This window comes from Phalacrocorax carbo, chromosome 5, assembly GCF_963921805.1.
Source record: "Phalacrocorax carbo chromosome 5, bPhaCar2.1, whole genome shotgun sequence".
Lineage (NCBI taxonomy): Eukaryota > Metazoa > Chordata > Aves > Suliformes > Phalacrocoracidae > Phalacrocorax > Phalacrocorax carbo.
In genome coordinates, this window is record NC_087517.1 from 33,046,416 (window position 1) to 33,062,010 (window position 15,595).

At 38.2% G+C, this 15,595-nt stretch overlaps 1 protein-coding gene across 4 annotated transcripts in view; it reads left to right on the plus strand.

Annotated features, from left to right (window-relative positions):
• Window positions 1–15,595, plus strand: part of HECW2 (HECT, C2 and WW domain containing E3 ubiquitin protein ligase 2) — a 178,252-nt gene that overhangs the window by 106,011 nt on the left and 56,646 nt on the right. For all 4 annotated transcript variants that reach the window (XM_064451970.1, XM_064451969.1, XM_064451971.1 and 1 more), the window contains 6 exons: window positions 735–810; window positions 2,244–2,413; window positions 4,958–5,100; window positions 8,818–8,918; window positions 9,560–10,897; window positions 12,269–12,364. In XM_064451970.1, coding sequence (XP_064308040.1) covers window positions 735–810; window positions 2,244–2,413; window positions 4,958–5,100; window positions 8,818–8,918; window positions 9,560–10,897; window positions 12,269–12,364 — 1,924 coding nt within the window. The remainder of the gene's footprint in view (window positions 1–734; window positions 811–2,243; window positions 2,414–4,957; window positions 5,101–8,817; window positions 8,919–9,559; window positions 10,898–12,268; window positions 12,365–15,595) is intronic.

Below are 15,595 nucleotides of genomic sequence, written 5' to 3' on the forward strand. Positions count from 1 at the left end.
TTTTACTTTAAAGATAGCTCCATTGATGTCTTCATGATAGACTATTCAGCTGGATGCACATCTCTGTCTTGAAAGACGAATTCTTCTGCTAGTTGAAAGAGATAGACCTTAATAAGACATTAATACATGAGAAATTTTTTATTTTGTAGTACTTTACCTAACAAGAGATTTAAATGGAAAGCAAACTGGAAAATCTGTGAAGCATAAGCTTTTAGAACACATTCATATTTAGATATCTGATGCATTTTTCTGTTTAAAAGGAGCTTTTGTTCATATATCAGAAGGCTTTTGTTAGTCCCTCTTTGATCTCTCTGCTTTTTTTTTTGTTGCACAGTAAATTATCTATTTGTAGAAAGTGACAAAAGTTACACGTGCTGTCACTGGCCAGCTCAGTGCTTTGGTATGTATTACCAATCCATACTGTTTATTTTATTTTACAAAAGGGAAATCTGTAAGAAGATAGTCTCCTTTTCCCTGATTAATAGTGTCTGCACGTGTATTAGACCATATATGTTCTCTGTGGAAGATTCCAAGGACTGGTGTATTAGCACTGTGTGGTATAAATGATATTTTCCTAGAAACAAATGCTGTAGCTTTGCCTGTCCATGGTAACAGGCAGTAGTTGGTCAGGTTCTTCTCTTGCATACTACCTTACAATTCTATTATTATCCTCAAGCATGTACAAAGCAGACAAAAACTTCTGTGGTATATTTCATTTTTTTCCTTCTCTTCAGATGGGAGTAGAAGGCACGGATGAAGGTGCTTCTGGAGCCCAGCACTCTCGGAAGTTAGTCAGCTTTACCCTATCAGGTAAAAAACAACACTACTCTGTGTTTCACAAATTATTGTTATATAAAAAAATCTGATGTTTTAAATATCTTCAAAGATAGAACATTTTTCTTCATTAGCCTCTGTAGGAGCACACTCTAGTGGCTTGAAAGATGCCATTTCTTTAGAACTTATGTTTGTTGAAAACAAGTCTGAATCACAAATCTCCAGGAGTGAAAGAAATTAATTTGATGGATCCCAGCATGAAAAAGGTGGTGAGACTTCCAGTTTGCACAAGGGACAGTTCCTGTCAGATTGAAGAGTGGAAAACTTAGCCTCTACATAAAATACAAGCTGGTTTCATCACTCTGAAGTAGTAAAAAAGCGATGGCTGCAAATGGTGGTTTAGAAAGGAAAAAAAATCTTTACTTGTAAGAGAGCTAAGCTGTCACTACAGCAAAGTAGCTGTAGGGGTACAGCCTACCAGCTTCACTTGTTCTCATTAGCACTTTTTTCCATGGGAAGTCTTGTGTGAGACTACTGCATATTAAGCTTGAGCAAAGACAGAAGAAATTTCCTTCTGAGTCTTGTAGAGACAATATAAACGTTTAGAGACTGTAGGAGTAGAGCAGAAAAAAAACCCCCGCTTTTTGAAATAGTCTTGCAGCAGTTGTCTGGGATAGAGCTCATAGGTTGTACAGACTCACAAGAGAGTATTATAAAAATAATTGGTTTGTGAATTCTGGAAAACCTGTTGTGTGTAGTAGAAGGTTGTGAGTCAGCCTGAGGAGTCCCCTAAATTAATTTTGAAAGGCGTATTGACTGATAGATCTGCAAGGTATTTCCCATAATGTTTTTTTGGTTCTTCATTTGCACGTGCAAAGTTGTTGCCTTCAAAGTCAATTAGCCTTTATTTCCTGGTATTTCTACTGTGCGGCTTAATTGTGAACATTGGGTAGGATTTTATTATTTTTTTTTAACTGGACTTTGATAATGAGTATTTGAAGTTATGTTTATCAAAGTTTCAGCTTCAGGAAAGTGGGAGCTCACTACATTGTCTTTCATATGGTTCTTTATCTTAACCCCTTTCCCTTACTCAGAAACAGAGCAAGTACTGTGTGATGGGTTTTTTGTGTTTTTTGGGGGTTTTCTTTTTAAGATTGGAAATACATTTGTGTTGTATAGTAGGTGAGTTACAGGTTCATGCTTTTTGTTTTAGAAATGGCTGGAGTCTGAAATATAAATGAGGATGTTGATATCTTTCCTCCTGATACTGTCTTGGGAAAACACTTGACTTCCTGCTTTAACAGTCTTCTGTACGCTGTATCCAGTTAACTTATAAGTAATTTTGAGTTGCTTTATTTAGTAGTTTATGGTGAATTGATTTCCTGGGTAATATTTTAGGAACTGCTAATTTGTGAACTAGCTTTAATTTACTCAATTCCTTTTTCCTTCCTTCTTGTTTTTCTTTATAGATATTAGGGCAGTTGGACTTAAAAAAGGCATGTTCTTCAACCCTGATCCTTATCTGAAGATGTCCATTCAGCCAGGCAAGAAAAGTACGTTTCCTACATTTGCTCATCATGGCCAGGAAAGAAGGTCAACTATCATCAGTAACACAACTAATCCTGTTTGGCACAGGGAGGTAATGTATCCCTTTTGAGAGCTGTCGGCCAGCTAATGCAGTGTACCAGGCTTGTATTTTCTCTTTATGCATTAGTCCTTACTCTCTGAGGGCTGTGAGCTTATTTTGTAGCTGGTTATTTAAACTGACAGAGAAATTGTAGTAATTTCAGGAGCCCTGTTGTTGGATAGAAACAGCTATCATCTGCATATTTAAGCTGTGTATTTAAGCTGCGCTGCTGTGACGTTTTCATTCCCTTCTCTGCTAACAAGAGTTAAACACTCTCAACAGCCCTGTAGATTTCTTGGAATTGCAAAAATAAACTAATTAAAATGGATTATATGTTGTGATAAGACCCTTTAAGAAAAGGTACAATAAGCGAGCATTTATACTCAGTGGTTGCAACAACTGTTCATTTGGAAATGATATTCTCGTGCATAGCAGGTGGCAAGCTTTATGTTTTGTCAGGCAGAGGGGATGCTCTTTGGTGTAGCCTCTGTATGCGCTGCTGTGGGAAGGAAAGCCCAGGGAGGCATTACAGCACCACTCAGCAAGGGGGGTGGGGGGCAGGCAGTTTGTCAGAAGCCAGTTCTCCAGATGTGTTTATATTGGGTAAGTTGTTCAGGTCTCAGAGAAGGAACTCAGTCCTACAACTGTCTGAGCACTGAAGAGCCAGGCTGTGGCTTTGAAGGGAGATGTTTATGTGGGAAACAAGGTGAACATACTGACACAAGTCCATAACCCTTTCAGGGCTGGTGAGCAGCGTTCTTGATCTGTGCCTGTTTTCTAATGACCAGATGCCTGTACTGTGTTTGATGAATGTTAATGTGTTTTTTAGGATGATTGGAAAATTGAGTGGGCTTTGGAAAACATTCCCACAAATCATAATCAAACCAAACAAGCGGTAAAGCAGAACAGAACGGGACCAGCATTATAACTGCTCTGGGGTGCTTGGCTGTAGGAAAGACTGTAGATGTGTAGAAGTCATAAAATCCTAAAAAAATCAGAGTTCTAATCTCTATATTGGTTCTTCATCTTTCTATCCAGTAGATAGAAAGAAAATCTAGTCTTATTTTTCCCCTTTTTTCTCCTCCAGTTCTCCTTGGTTTTGAAGCTTATTAGAAAAGTGATAATGTTCACTGGTGCACATATTGTATCAGCTTGCTTTAACTGCTGTATCTTCCCTGTAGCAATGCTCTGACGACAGCAGCTTATGATCCCATTACATATGCTGTCCTAGTGGTGCAGAATTGATCCTGTTTTACATCTACTCCTTTCTGCAAAATAACTTGCAATTTTATAGCAAACTGAGTGACAAATTTTTAAGCTCTGTACATCACAGGAACCCAGCTCCGACAGTTGCCCAGCAAGAGAAAGTGTTTTTATTTCTGACCCAAATTTAATTGTTTTTTAATATATTTAGCTGATGTCTACAGCTGAACTGAAGAGTTGTTCCTTTTGTTCCTTGTTCAATGCGTCTTTAGCTATCTAGCCAGATGCGTATTAGGCATTGTACTCAGGTTGTGATTTGCTCAGAGGTCTTAAAGATGGCAGATAGTAAAAGCATAACCAGATGACCTCGGCTTTTCTGAGTAGGTTATACCATACTTTTTTTTGGTTGGTTTTTTTTTTTTAAATATCTTAAAATCTAGAGGAAAAATAAAAGTCTTTGGTTCCTAAGCTTGCTTTTCTAAGGGAATTTGTTATCAGGCTGTGTGTATGTGGGTGTGTCTGCCAACATACCTGCTCATATATTTGCCCTGTACTACTTTTGAATCTTTTGGCCACCTTCAGGCAGACTTGACAGAGCAGCACAGATCTCAAAGATGAAGTATTCATAAACTGCATGAAAATTGATGCTAGGCTGAAGACAGTAACTGTGATATAGTGTTTCCTCATAGGGAAAGGTGGAAGAATGATCTTAAAATTAGCACCGTATGGTTTAAAGGCACCAAGTGCAGAAAAAGGTTCTGTTGGAGCTTGCTGAGATTTGTAAATTCCAGGGCAAAAATCTATAGGAAATTATCTTTCTTTAGTTACAGTGCTCCTGAAAATACTGTATACACATTGCCCTTTTGACTTCCTGTCATGCATACAAAAAAATTAATGCAAAGTGTGGTGTTGGAAGGGAATTTCAGTAAGCACAGCCTAGAGTGAGATGCTTTTCTCCTTCTTCCTGTGTTGACCTGGCTACTCTTTTATGACCCAACAGAGTACAGCAAGGATTCCTGCTCTTTTTGCTTTCTACTATCCAAACTGAAGCAAGCACTAGGATACATTGCTTTCTTCTTTCTGACGTAGACCATGAAAGTGCTTTTATCCTGTGCAGTTTCTTACTGAGCAATTATTTTCAAGGAACAGTGAAAGGATATGGGTTTCCTGAGAGGGTAGTTACATATGCAAAACTACAGTGTTTAATAAATGACGTTGACATTATTTTGCAATATGGAAACTGCTGTCATCAGTCATTGCTTTTGGAGTTCATTGTACACTAGTAGTAATTATGTACATACTTCCTGAATAAAGGTGTATTGATATGGTGTCAAATATGCTTTTTCCTTCCAGAAATATTCTTTTGTTGCACTTCTAACAGATGTCCTGGAAATCGAGGTTAAAGACAAATTTGCCAAGAGTCGTCCGATCATCAAGCGCTTTCTTGGGAAGCTAACCATACCAGTTCAGAGACTATTGGAGAGACATGCAATTGGGTAAATTAATACATTCTTAATGCTAACTTCCGTTGCTCAGGGCGACTCAGCATTAGGATACTGGTGCAGAGCAGCCTTCCTGGCTTACTGGCACAGACCAGCATATTTCTACTGCATCTGTAGTAAGAAATTTGGTTACAATTTTAATAGTCTTATTGCCTGACTGGAAGATGTCAGTGTTTCTAACCCTGTTCTGAATGCAGGTACCTGTGCATGTGTATATGTGTGTCTACAATTTGTTTTCAGCTAAATTTCCTTACAGAAAAATGTTACCCCTTAGCTAGCTAGTCAAAAAGCAAGGCATTACCACAATACTACATGATTGTGTGCAAATTTTTTAGAAGAAGCGGATTTTATTGTCTCACTTCTTTTAGAGTTCAAGTATTTTTGATTTTCAGTTTAATAATGAAAGTTTTAATATCTGTTGAGCTAATTAGCCAGAACTGCAAGGCTGTGACTCCTCCTTTTTCAAAGTGCTGGTGGTACTACACAGCTACAATTGCCTTTTGCAATGAATAGCACACTCACAATTCACCTGTTGTGCTATTTTTAAAAATTTCTGTTAATTTTTTGATAGCTAACTGTTATGGTATGTTATACCTTAACATACCATATATAAAGATGCAAGTCACTTAGAAACCTTTTAAGATGTTTCATATTTCATGATGGTTACTGGAGGGGACCATAGCATAGTCAAGTGAATGATCCAGTGAGGGCTTCATACAACCATATGCACTGAGAAGAGCCTGAGACTTGGTAATCAGGCACTGTGATACATTGCAGGTGTGAAGGAAATGGCTGGACGTCTGCAAGAGATGCAGCAGTGTGTGCAAAAATAGAGTTTTACATTTAAGACAAAGCAGTAATAATAGAGTATATTATTTTGTTAACATCTTTGTTAACATCATTGTGAAATTCATTCAAGGTCAGGTTGGACGGGGCTCTGAGCAACCTGATCTAGTTGAAGATGTCCCTGCTCGCTGCAGGGGGGTTGGACCAGATGACCTTTAAAGGTCCCTTCCAACCCAAAACATTCTATGGTTCTATGATCTTTTTACATTTATGTGCTATATTTAACAAATTAGAAAAAAAAAAATCCTTGAAAGACAATGGAAGGAACTGAATTAGTCAAGTGTGTTTTGAATAGGACTTAACTCAAAGCCTGCTAAAGTTAATATGTCTCCATTAACTTTAAAAGGCCACTGGATGAGGCCTATGAGGAATGATGGTGAAATAAAATATGTATAGTCTTCCCTGAAAGTGTAAGGGCATGGCAGTATCATCATGCTTGTGCACAGAAAGCAGGATATAAATGACTGGCCTCCTTTTTCACAGATTTTTCCCATGAAAGTAACAAGTTGCATAAATGGAGAAAATCAAATTCAATTTGAAAACAGTTTTCAGCTTTAAGTTTCCAAAGTGGTGGTTACACTGGTAAGTAAAGTAAGAATAAAATTGTAAGAGTAGCTTAAAATTTTGATGATGCTTTCTGATACAGAATTTATTAAAAAAAAAAAAAAAGCCTTCCCATTTGTTTTGTAGTAGTATCCAAGAGCAGTTCACGTGTATATACAATCTAACTTTTCTAAGAAATGCTTCATCTTTGAGTTTCAACAAATTGTGGTGAGTTGAGCAAGCAGCTTTTTCTAATAAATTTGCACACTGTTAGACACTCAAAGATAGCACCATGATAGAGACTTGTTTCAAAACCTACTTCAGGGTGTTCATGTCCATGCTAAGCCCCAAAATGTTTTTCTGCTCTGGGATTCCTAGTGCTGTGAAGTCCGTAATTTACCTGTTTGCTGTGTTCATCAGTTCATGTTGTTTTTTCAAACTGGTATTCTGGAAGGTGTTTCCTTTTTTTTTTTTTTCTCCCGTCATACTTCAGTGCTGTATATTTGTTTTGTCAAATCTTTTTAGGAAAGGAAGGGCTGTATAATTAATTTGTAGTAAGAATGTTGGTAAGTATTCAGTTTGGTTTTGCCAAACTGCTGTTAGAACTGACATTAAGTCAGTCTTGCAGATATTTTTGCATCTTCATCTGAAATGTATTTGTCCATTTACAGTTTTTGCATGCCAGTCAATTGTCAGGGTTCCTTTTTCCTAGACATTTTAAAGACAGACAGTGTTTCACCAGGCGTTTTGCAAAGGAAAGGAGTGGTTTATATAGATGTGAAGTAGAAATATACAAAAAGTACAGTCAACTGCTAATTCTCTTTTATTTAGCTTTTGGTCAAGCAAGTAAAACGTCTTCATTTTCTTCTTTTTCATTTTGGTGATTTGAAGGATAATTAAAATCCTCTGCTGGGTTACATGTGAACTTGAAAAATTACATGAACAAAGTCCAAAGACTTATAGTAGACTATATGCTTAACTTGCCCTGCCCTGTATTAATGATCAGTATTAATGAATGAAAAGGTGAAGTCCTGAACCAGCCATTTTTAGACAGACTGCACTAAAATTCTGCCCTGCTTTTAGCTGTCGGCGTAGCTTGCAGGTTTGTGTAACAAAATGGCCAAGTGGCTTTGAATTTCATGGAAAATATGGTAAATGACCGTGAGAATCGTGTAGTATTGATTCAACTGAGTACACAGCGGACATTATTCATGTTGCAGCTTTCTCTAATCTCGAATGGCCTAGAGTAATATAAGCCGTATGTAAAAACTGTGGCAATCTCAAACGGCAATCTTCTGAGGACATATGAAGCCTAGCTGAGAATTGTAATTGGAGTAGAGTGTGATGAATCTGTGACAGATCCTGGAGATGCTGCTATAATAATTTTATGTACTCTGGCCCATAGAGCAACGTGGGGAGGCTGCTTTGCCTTATGTGTCTAATCAGGGCTCTTTTTGCTAAAAGTTAATGTTTGGATGCAAACTGCTGCAGCTTATTTCAGTAGTGACCTTGCTTCTGTTTTAGTCTGTCACTCATATTGCAGTAGGAGTGCTCCGAGTAAGGGAAAGGTGTTTATACCAGTATAAATTTATTTGCATAAATAGCAATAATTTCCAATGACGGTCTTCAGCAGCCCCCTCCTTTCTCTTCAGCTGTCCCAGCTGTGCTGAGGGGGACTGGGGCTGTAAATTCTGGCTGTGCCCAGTAAGAATGTATAGTCTAGGATCTGGTCCTAAGTCTCAAGCTGATACAAGTGCTTAATCAAGTCTGAGTCCCGCTGAATTCAATAACCCTTAAGAACATATCTGAAGTTAAATCGAAGCATTAATAGCTTTTCTAAATAGGAATGCAGAATTGCTTTATTGAATAAGAACTAAAATGTTAGGAAACTATCTGGGGAATTTTGTATATAGTAAAAACCACAAGGGGGCAGAAGGTTATAAAAAATGAAAGGTTTTGGTAATTTTAAAACATATCTTGGGTTGAGGGAAGGAGGAGATTAGGGGAAAGGGGATCCTTTGCAGCTTGATTTCTTTAGGACTTAAGAAGAGATTTAGGATGTATAAGAATTGCTGGGGCACAGTCTGTATTTGGAAATGATCAAAAGTTGTTTGTTAGGCTGTTTTATCTGTTAACTAAAGGTATTTTACGCCATTGTTGGTGTTTGTACTTTTCCACACAAGCCAGAGTATGTGGCTGATTTTAAGATTCTAACAGGAATTACATTCTGTCAATGTCAAACTGACTCTTATCTGACATAAAATACTGGAAAAATAATACCAGTTAAAACTGTAAAATCCCCCAATATCTTTGTTTTTGCAGAGACCAGGTTCTCACCTATAATCTTGGCAGAAGGCTCCCAGCTGACCATGTAAGTGGATATCTCCAGTTCAAAGTGGAAATCACATCTTCTGTTCACGAAGGTGAGAATTTGTCAATGATCGGATCTCCAGATAGCTTTATGGAGAGAATGTCTATGTATTTCTATTTCTAGGATTTTCTGTAGTAGTATACTTTCTCATTTGTGTACAGCGCCTCTATTATAGATTTTTCTATTCAAAGTTTAGGTATGTCAGGTACTGCTTTGGAGATGGTAATTCCAAAACGCTTATTGTATTGTTTTCCTATTTTGTTAGATTCTAAATCAATCTGGTTGAGTCTCATTTTATGGGATAGATTGGGTAATCAAATTCATTGTTTCTCTTCACTCTGTAACATCTTCACTCCGTAACACCTTTGGCTGAGATAAGCAGTTGCAAGTAATATTCCACCTGTGCTCTGTCTTTTGAAAGGAAAATGGGAGTCCTTTAAAGTCATACTTCACACCTGTTAAATTTTCTATATCCTACAGAATAGTATAGACTTATACATAGAAAAATCTGTAATAGCTGTTATAATGCTATTGTTTTAATTGTATTTTCTTCCCTTAGTTGTCTGATTGAAATAAGCAAGCATCTTGAAAGATGTGCTATTCTTATATCACTCCTATGATCTTCTGTGATGCAAAGTAGAATGAACTGTCTGTTGCTGCATTGTTTTACGTTCAGTCTTTGTGTCTCTGCAGATGCTTCACCAGAAACAGTTGGCACTTTGCTAGGAGTGAACTCTGTAAATGGAGACTTAGGGAGCCCCTCCGATGATGAGGACATGCCAGCGGGACATCACGATACATCCACAGTGTGTTCCAATGGTCCAGTCCTCGAGGAATCTTCTGGAGAAGCAACCTTGAGACACCCTTTAAGGACTAGTACAACTCTGGAAACAGACCAGGATGACTTGACCTCTGGTGCTTCAAGATCATCACCTACCAGAGGTCGCCAGGACTCACTAAATGACTATCTGGATGCAATAGAACACAATAATCATCCCAGACCTGGGACGTCTGCCTCTGGTGAGCGTCCACGTGGAGCCTCTCCAAAACTGAGAAGTAGCTTCCCTACTGACACAAGACTTAATGCTATGCTTCACATTGACTCAGATGAAGAGGAGCATGAGCTACATCAAGACCTGGGTTTTCCATCTTCCTTGGAAGATGACGGTGGTTTAGTAATGCTTAATGGTGCTACAAGAAATGTTGAAAGAAATGGTTTAACTTACTCATCAGATCAGGTATTGCAGGGGCCTGCAGAGAATGAAAACGTTTCAGCCTCTGAAGCTCCTTTGCCATCAACTGGTGACCAGCAAGAGACCCTCCCAGAGCTTCCACGATCACAGTTAGCAGGAGGTGAAAGCCTGCAAGGTTCTGTAAGTGAAACACCAGGAGACCAGGCTGGCAGTGAGTCGTGTGCTGATCAGGAGGCAGAACAGCTTCCTAGCAGTGTGGACACAGGAGCTGCCAGTGCTGCTGCCGGGAGCAGAAGGGGTGTTAGCGAAACAGAATCCATAGATCAGGGGTCTGAACCTTCCCAGATGTCATCAGAAACCGAGCAGAGTGATCCTGCTCGCACGGAAAGCGTCAGTGAGGCTAGTACCCGGCCAGAAGGGGAGAGTGATGTGGAAGGGGCAGACAGCTCTTGCAATGAAAGTGTAACTGTGCGACGTTCCTCAGTTGAAATGCGGTGTTCTTTTGAGAGTGCCAGGTTTCCTGAGACTCCAGCTTTTTCTTCTCAGGAAGAGGAAGAGGGAGCTTGTGCCACTGATGTGGTTGGAATTGAGCCAGGTGCTGAAACACAGGACTCTGCAAGTACTTCTGGTTCTCTGCCTGCAGTACAGTTACCTCAGGAAGAAGTACAGGAGGCTGAGGCAGGTGAATTACAAGACCAAGAGGAAGCAGAAGAAATCTGGCAAAGAAGAAGCAGCCTGCAGGCAGCAGCTGCCAATAGCCAGTCTCTGGATGAAGAAACTGAAGGAGCCCAAGCAGCTTGTGAGGGTGCCACAGCACAGGTTGAAGGAGCTACTGGAGGTAATAACTGCAGGAGGCACTTTCTGAAGTGACTGTTTTACAGCCACTAAAAATTACATACAAAAATTAACATCTGAAAACAAAGATCTTCATTTCTCAATTTTGTTATCTTCCAAGGTTTTTTTTTCTCCTTTGAGATTTATTCCCTTCCTCAAGATACTCTTGGGGTTTTTGATTTAATAAAAATTCAAAACTGAAATATCCAAGACATGTTTATTTTGAAACTGGATATATTTTAAGTCTTGAGAGAATACTGAGAAGGGGGATGAAGAGGAGGAAAGAATTCAACAATATTACTCTGCTTGCAAATCAAAATGGTAATGGGGGTGAAATAATCCCAAAACCATGAAATGCAAACTAGAATTTATATTTGGGTCTTTTTCTTTGGTGTGTTTATAGGGGGGAAGAAAATGGATGCATATATTAACATTAAAACATAAGAGTAATCAAAAGAAAGGCGGGGGGATAAGATAATTGGGTTTTAGTCACACTTCAGGCTGTTTATCTTCCCTTTCCCTGTCCCTTATCTGTGTAGACACATCCTAGCACAGCTGGAACCATGGGAGGAGAGGAACGTGTTACTCAACACCGTGAAACTCTTACCAACTGTAAAATTATTTTAACAGTTAAGAATTTTGTGTCTCACTAAAATCACTGAAAGTAGAGATGTGTTCCTAACAGATTGTTTCCAAGCACATTTCACAATTGATTATCCATTCAACTTCTTCAGGGATTGAAGTGGATCTAATCAAGTGGGTACACTGAAACTAGATTTCTGAATGTGTCTTTTTCATAACACTTCAAAAGTTTTGGGACCTATTAATTTTTTTCTCTTCATAAACAGCTCTCTGACTTGGAAATAATAATTTTGGTATTTATTTCAAATACTGTCAATATATTCTTTTACATAAGTTTCTAGATATTTGGGAGTCTTTTTATTAGGTGGCAGCTTGCACTGTGTTTTGCAGATCAGCATGGCTGCAACAAGGAATGTCAATGGACAGTTTCATTTCCCACTCTTACAGCAGGTTTCTGTGGCGGCCACATGGAGCTTTGTCCTTGTCCCTTGCTGGGATCTGGCTCTGGCACATGCTGTTGTTTCTGTGCCCTGTATTCCGCTGGTCACAGGTGGATGCGACATGTCCGAAGAGGTGACATTTTGAGGACCAGGACTGCAGCGCATCTCAGAGAAACCACTTAACCAGAACTGCAGATATAATTTGTTTTGCCCCCCAAAATAGCTGACTATTACACATATCCTGAAATATCATAGTCCTGCAGAAGCTTTAACCTGTCTTCATCCCTTTAGAGGCACCTCTAGGGCTTCCCCACATTGACTGAAAATGTAATTTGTGGGCCTTTTGATTCCAGGTTCTCAAGCCAATGGCCATCAGCCCTTGAGGTCGCTGCCTTCGGTACGTCAGGATGTTAGCCGGTACCAGAGAGTGGATGAGGCTCTACCACCAAGTGAGGTTCTTCATACTTTAATTGGGGAATAGGCTGCCTGGATCTCATCACTGAGATCTCATTATATTTCTTTTTTAAATGTGAGAACTGAGAATGAACAGCTGAGAATTTCTAAGTGAGGGGTGATGATGATGAAGTCTAGTGCTTTTTTGTAAAAGGCATTTTGCTCAGTCCGCAAACTATCAGGATGTGTTATGATAATTATACCTGGTGTATACAGACTTGCTAAGTGTCATTTGTGGAGAAATAGGAAGGCACAGTGCTGCCTTTTCAGTATGCAGTACACATGGATAGAGAGGTGAGGTGATACACTATATAAGGCACTATATGCCTATATAAGGGAAAAATATCAAGCACTCTGAAATCTCTGAATACTTCTTGTATGGTGATGATTTACAAAGAAATACATGAGATCTTTAATCTCTGCAGATCATGGGAAAGGTGTCTGAGTTTTCCTTGTATTTTTTGAGGCAGTGTTAAGACGTTTTGAATTAAAATAAACCTGGGTGTTAAGCAACAGTTTGATGCTAAATTGACAGATAAATTGTAATTTCTCTAATGCATATGAAAAATACATTGCTCACAATTGTTGGACTGATTCACTTGCTTAAACTTGGGACAGTGAAAATCTATTCAGTATTGTATGTTTAAAGAAAGGAGAAAGGACCATGAAAAAAGCTACACAGCTAATGGGCAAACATTACTTCAAAACAAAAAAGCAGAAAAAAAAGTTAAATTCAGACCCACTGAAGTCTGTAGCAAAGCTCTATTACTTAAAAGGAGTCAGGAATAGAGAGATTTAGTGTAAGATTAATAGGTCCTTGTTTCACTGTATGAAATGGGACTGTGTTCTGTAATGGAAGGGGGTAACTGTAAGGAGCCTGATAGCAGAACACAGATATAACTGTGTATTGGAAAGCCAGGGTGATGAGAAGATTTTGCTCCCTGCTGCTTCTGTTATAATCAATGCATATAACAAATTAATCCTGCATGCAGATCCTAAAGTTAATTAACTGCTACCTCAATAAACCAGTACTATTTTTTTACAAAGTTGTGTCTGGGAGACATATATTTTAGTTGCATTTTTATCACTTTTCATACTGAAAAAGTCAGAGAACGTTACAGGAAAAACTCAGAGATCAGTGTAATAAAAAAGAAGTGCAGAGGGATAGCTTTTATAGTACCATGGTTTATACATAGATTCCTTTTTGTGTTTCAGAAGCAAACTACAATAACTGCTTGGAAAAATTATTGGAATGTTAATGGAAAAGGTTTGGCTGTGTGGTATTCTAACATTTCTGATACCTGCTGGGATTTTACACAGTCATGCATGGGCATGCTTATACGCATCGCCCCTTTACAATCAAAGCCCAATGCAGTCTTTTTGTAGATCATTCATTTGCTAATGTGAATAAAAACTTAAACACTAATTGTTGCCTAGATTCAGTTTTTCTCTCCAAAACGCTGTTTTCGGATATGCAACAGTTTTAATATTTTAACAGTGAAAAATCAGAGAAAACATTTAGAATACAATTTTTAGTTACAAAGAAATTACAGTTTGTAATTTGGGTTGTATTCTATTTGTTGGTTCACCAGGATCTGAAACTAAGAGAGAAAAATAAGGTGTATTTCTTTCAGTTGTGTAGCTTAAGTTAAAGAACAAGAGAAAGAAATTTAATATTTATCTGGTATTTCTTCCTGTAACATGCAACATTATGCTCCAATTCCTACATTCCTAGGGAAAAATCAACAAATAAGCTTGACCAAACAACCTTGATTAATTACAATTTTGCAATTCAGCCAGCTAAGTTATTTGTAACACATTTGACTAATAACGATTTGACTAATGGAAGATATCCTTGTCCATCACAACACTGATGCAAGTGCTTTGCTTTAGAAACCATCGCCCAAGTGTTGAAACTTGCGTATTTAAAATTGAAGGCAGGCAAAAATTCTTTTCTTCTGCAAGGCCACACTACAGAAGTGGAGGCAGTGTGTCAGAATTGGAGGTATAATCACCACAAGAAAAATATCAAGTACTATACAGTGGTTTAGGGTTTGACATTTAAGCAGATAATGGATTCACAAATTTAAAATGGTTTTTGGGGTGGGTGGTTTTTTCTGTTTTTGTCCCCAATGGACAATTCTGGCCTTCCCAGAATATTTCCATGTTCTGTTTTGTTTACAAACTCTGGTTAAAAATTTTGAGTACTTTTATTTCATCAGAAGATACTACTTTTTTTTTTAATGGAACTGCTGCACAGGAACATCTGTTTCAATAATTTTTTTCTTTTTAAAAAAATTGAAACGTTTTTCAGAGAATGTTGAAATGTTTGCTTTTTTGAGATACAGACTAAATTCTTTATTAGCTTCCAAATGTGTTGTATTTTGAATAGCAAATATGGTGATTGTGCCATAAGCTTTGCATTGATGTAATCTTGTTTATTTTTAAACCTGTATTTTACATTTACAGTGTAATACAAAATTTTGAATTTTCTCCCCTGGAGTTGAAATTTGCTCCTTAAATGGTTCTTTTTATTCCTATCCTACTGTGCTGCTTTTTATTTTACTTCTCAGAGTGTGCTTTCCTACATAGCTCTTGTTCACACTAGAAATGCTTTAAACACTAATAGGCTGTTTTGATTGTGCATCATAAAGATAGAAGGGTAATATGCATTGTGGCCAGCTAAAATACACTCTTGCCGTGTGGAGATGATAAAATATGAGTTCATCTCAAAACCTGCCTTTTGTCCCTCTGTGAGTCAGCTCAGGCACTACAGTGTAATGCAGTGAGCCACTTGGCTGCCTCCAAGAGCTGACAGAAGTCATAGCATGCATACAGTAACAAGGCCTGAGGTTTTAAGGTTGTCAGCATTAAATACTTTACAGTACACTTTAGTTCTCCTTCTCTGCTGTCAAGACATTTTTATGCTGTCTTTCCTCACAGAGCAGTGGTCATGTAGGATTGGTTGCTTGCTGGTGCTCTTAAAATGTTACGGCAGTGACTGACATTTCCACCTAGGCTTGCAATATAGAAAGTCTATTCTAGAAACCTTCTGAGCTCTCAAAGACCATTTTTCAGTTGATGTGCTAAATGGTTTGCACATTTTCTCTAGTTGCTAGTGCCCAATAATCAGGCACATCTGTCTCTGTATATAAAATATCTTAATGTTTTTTACGATTACATGGCCTCCAGTCTATGAGCAGTGTCTTGGTATCTTGCTCGTTTTA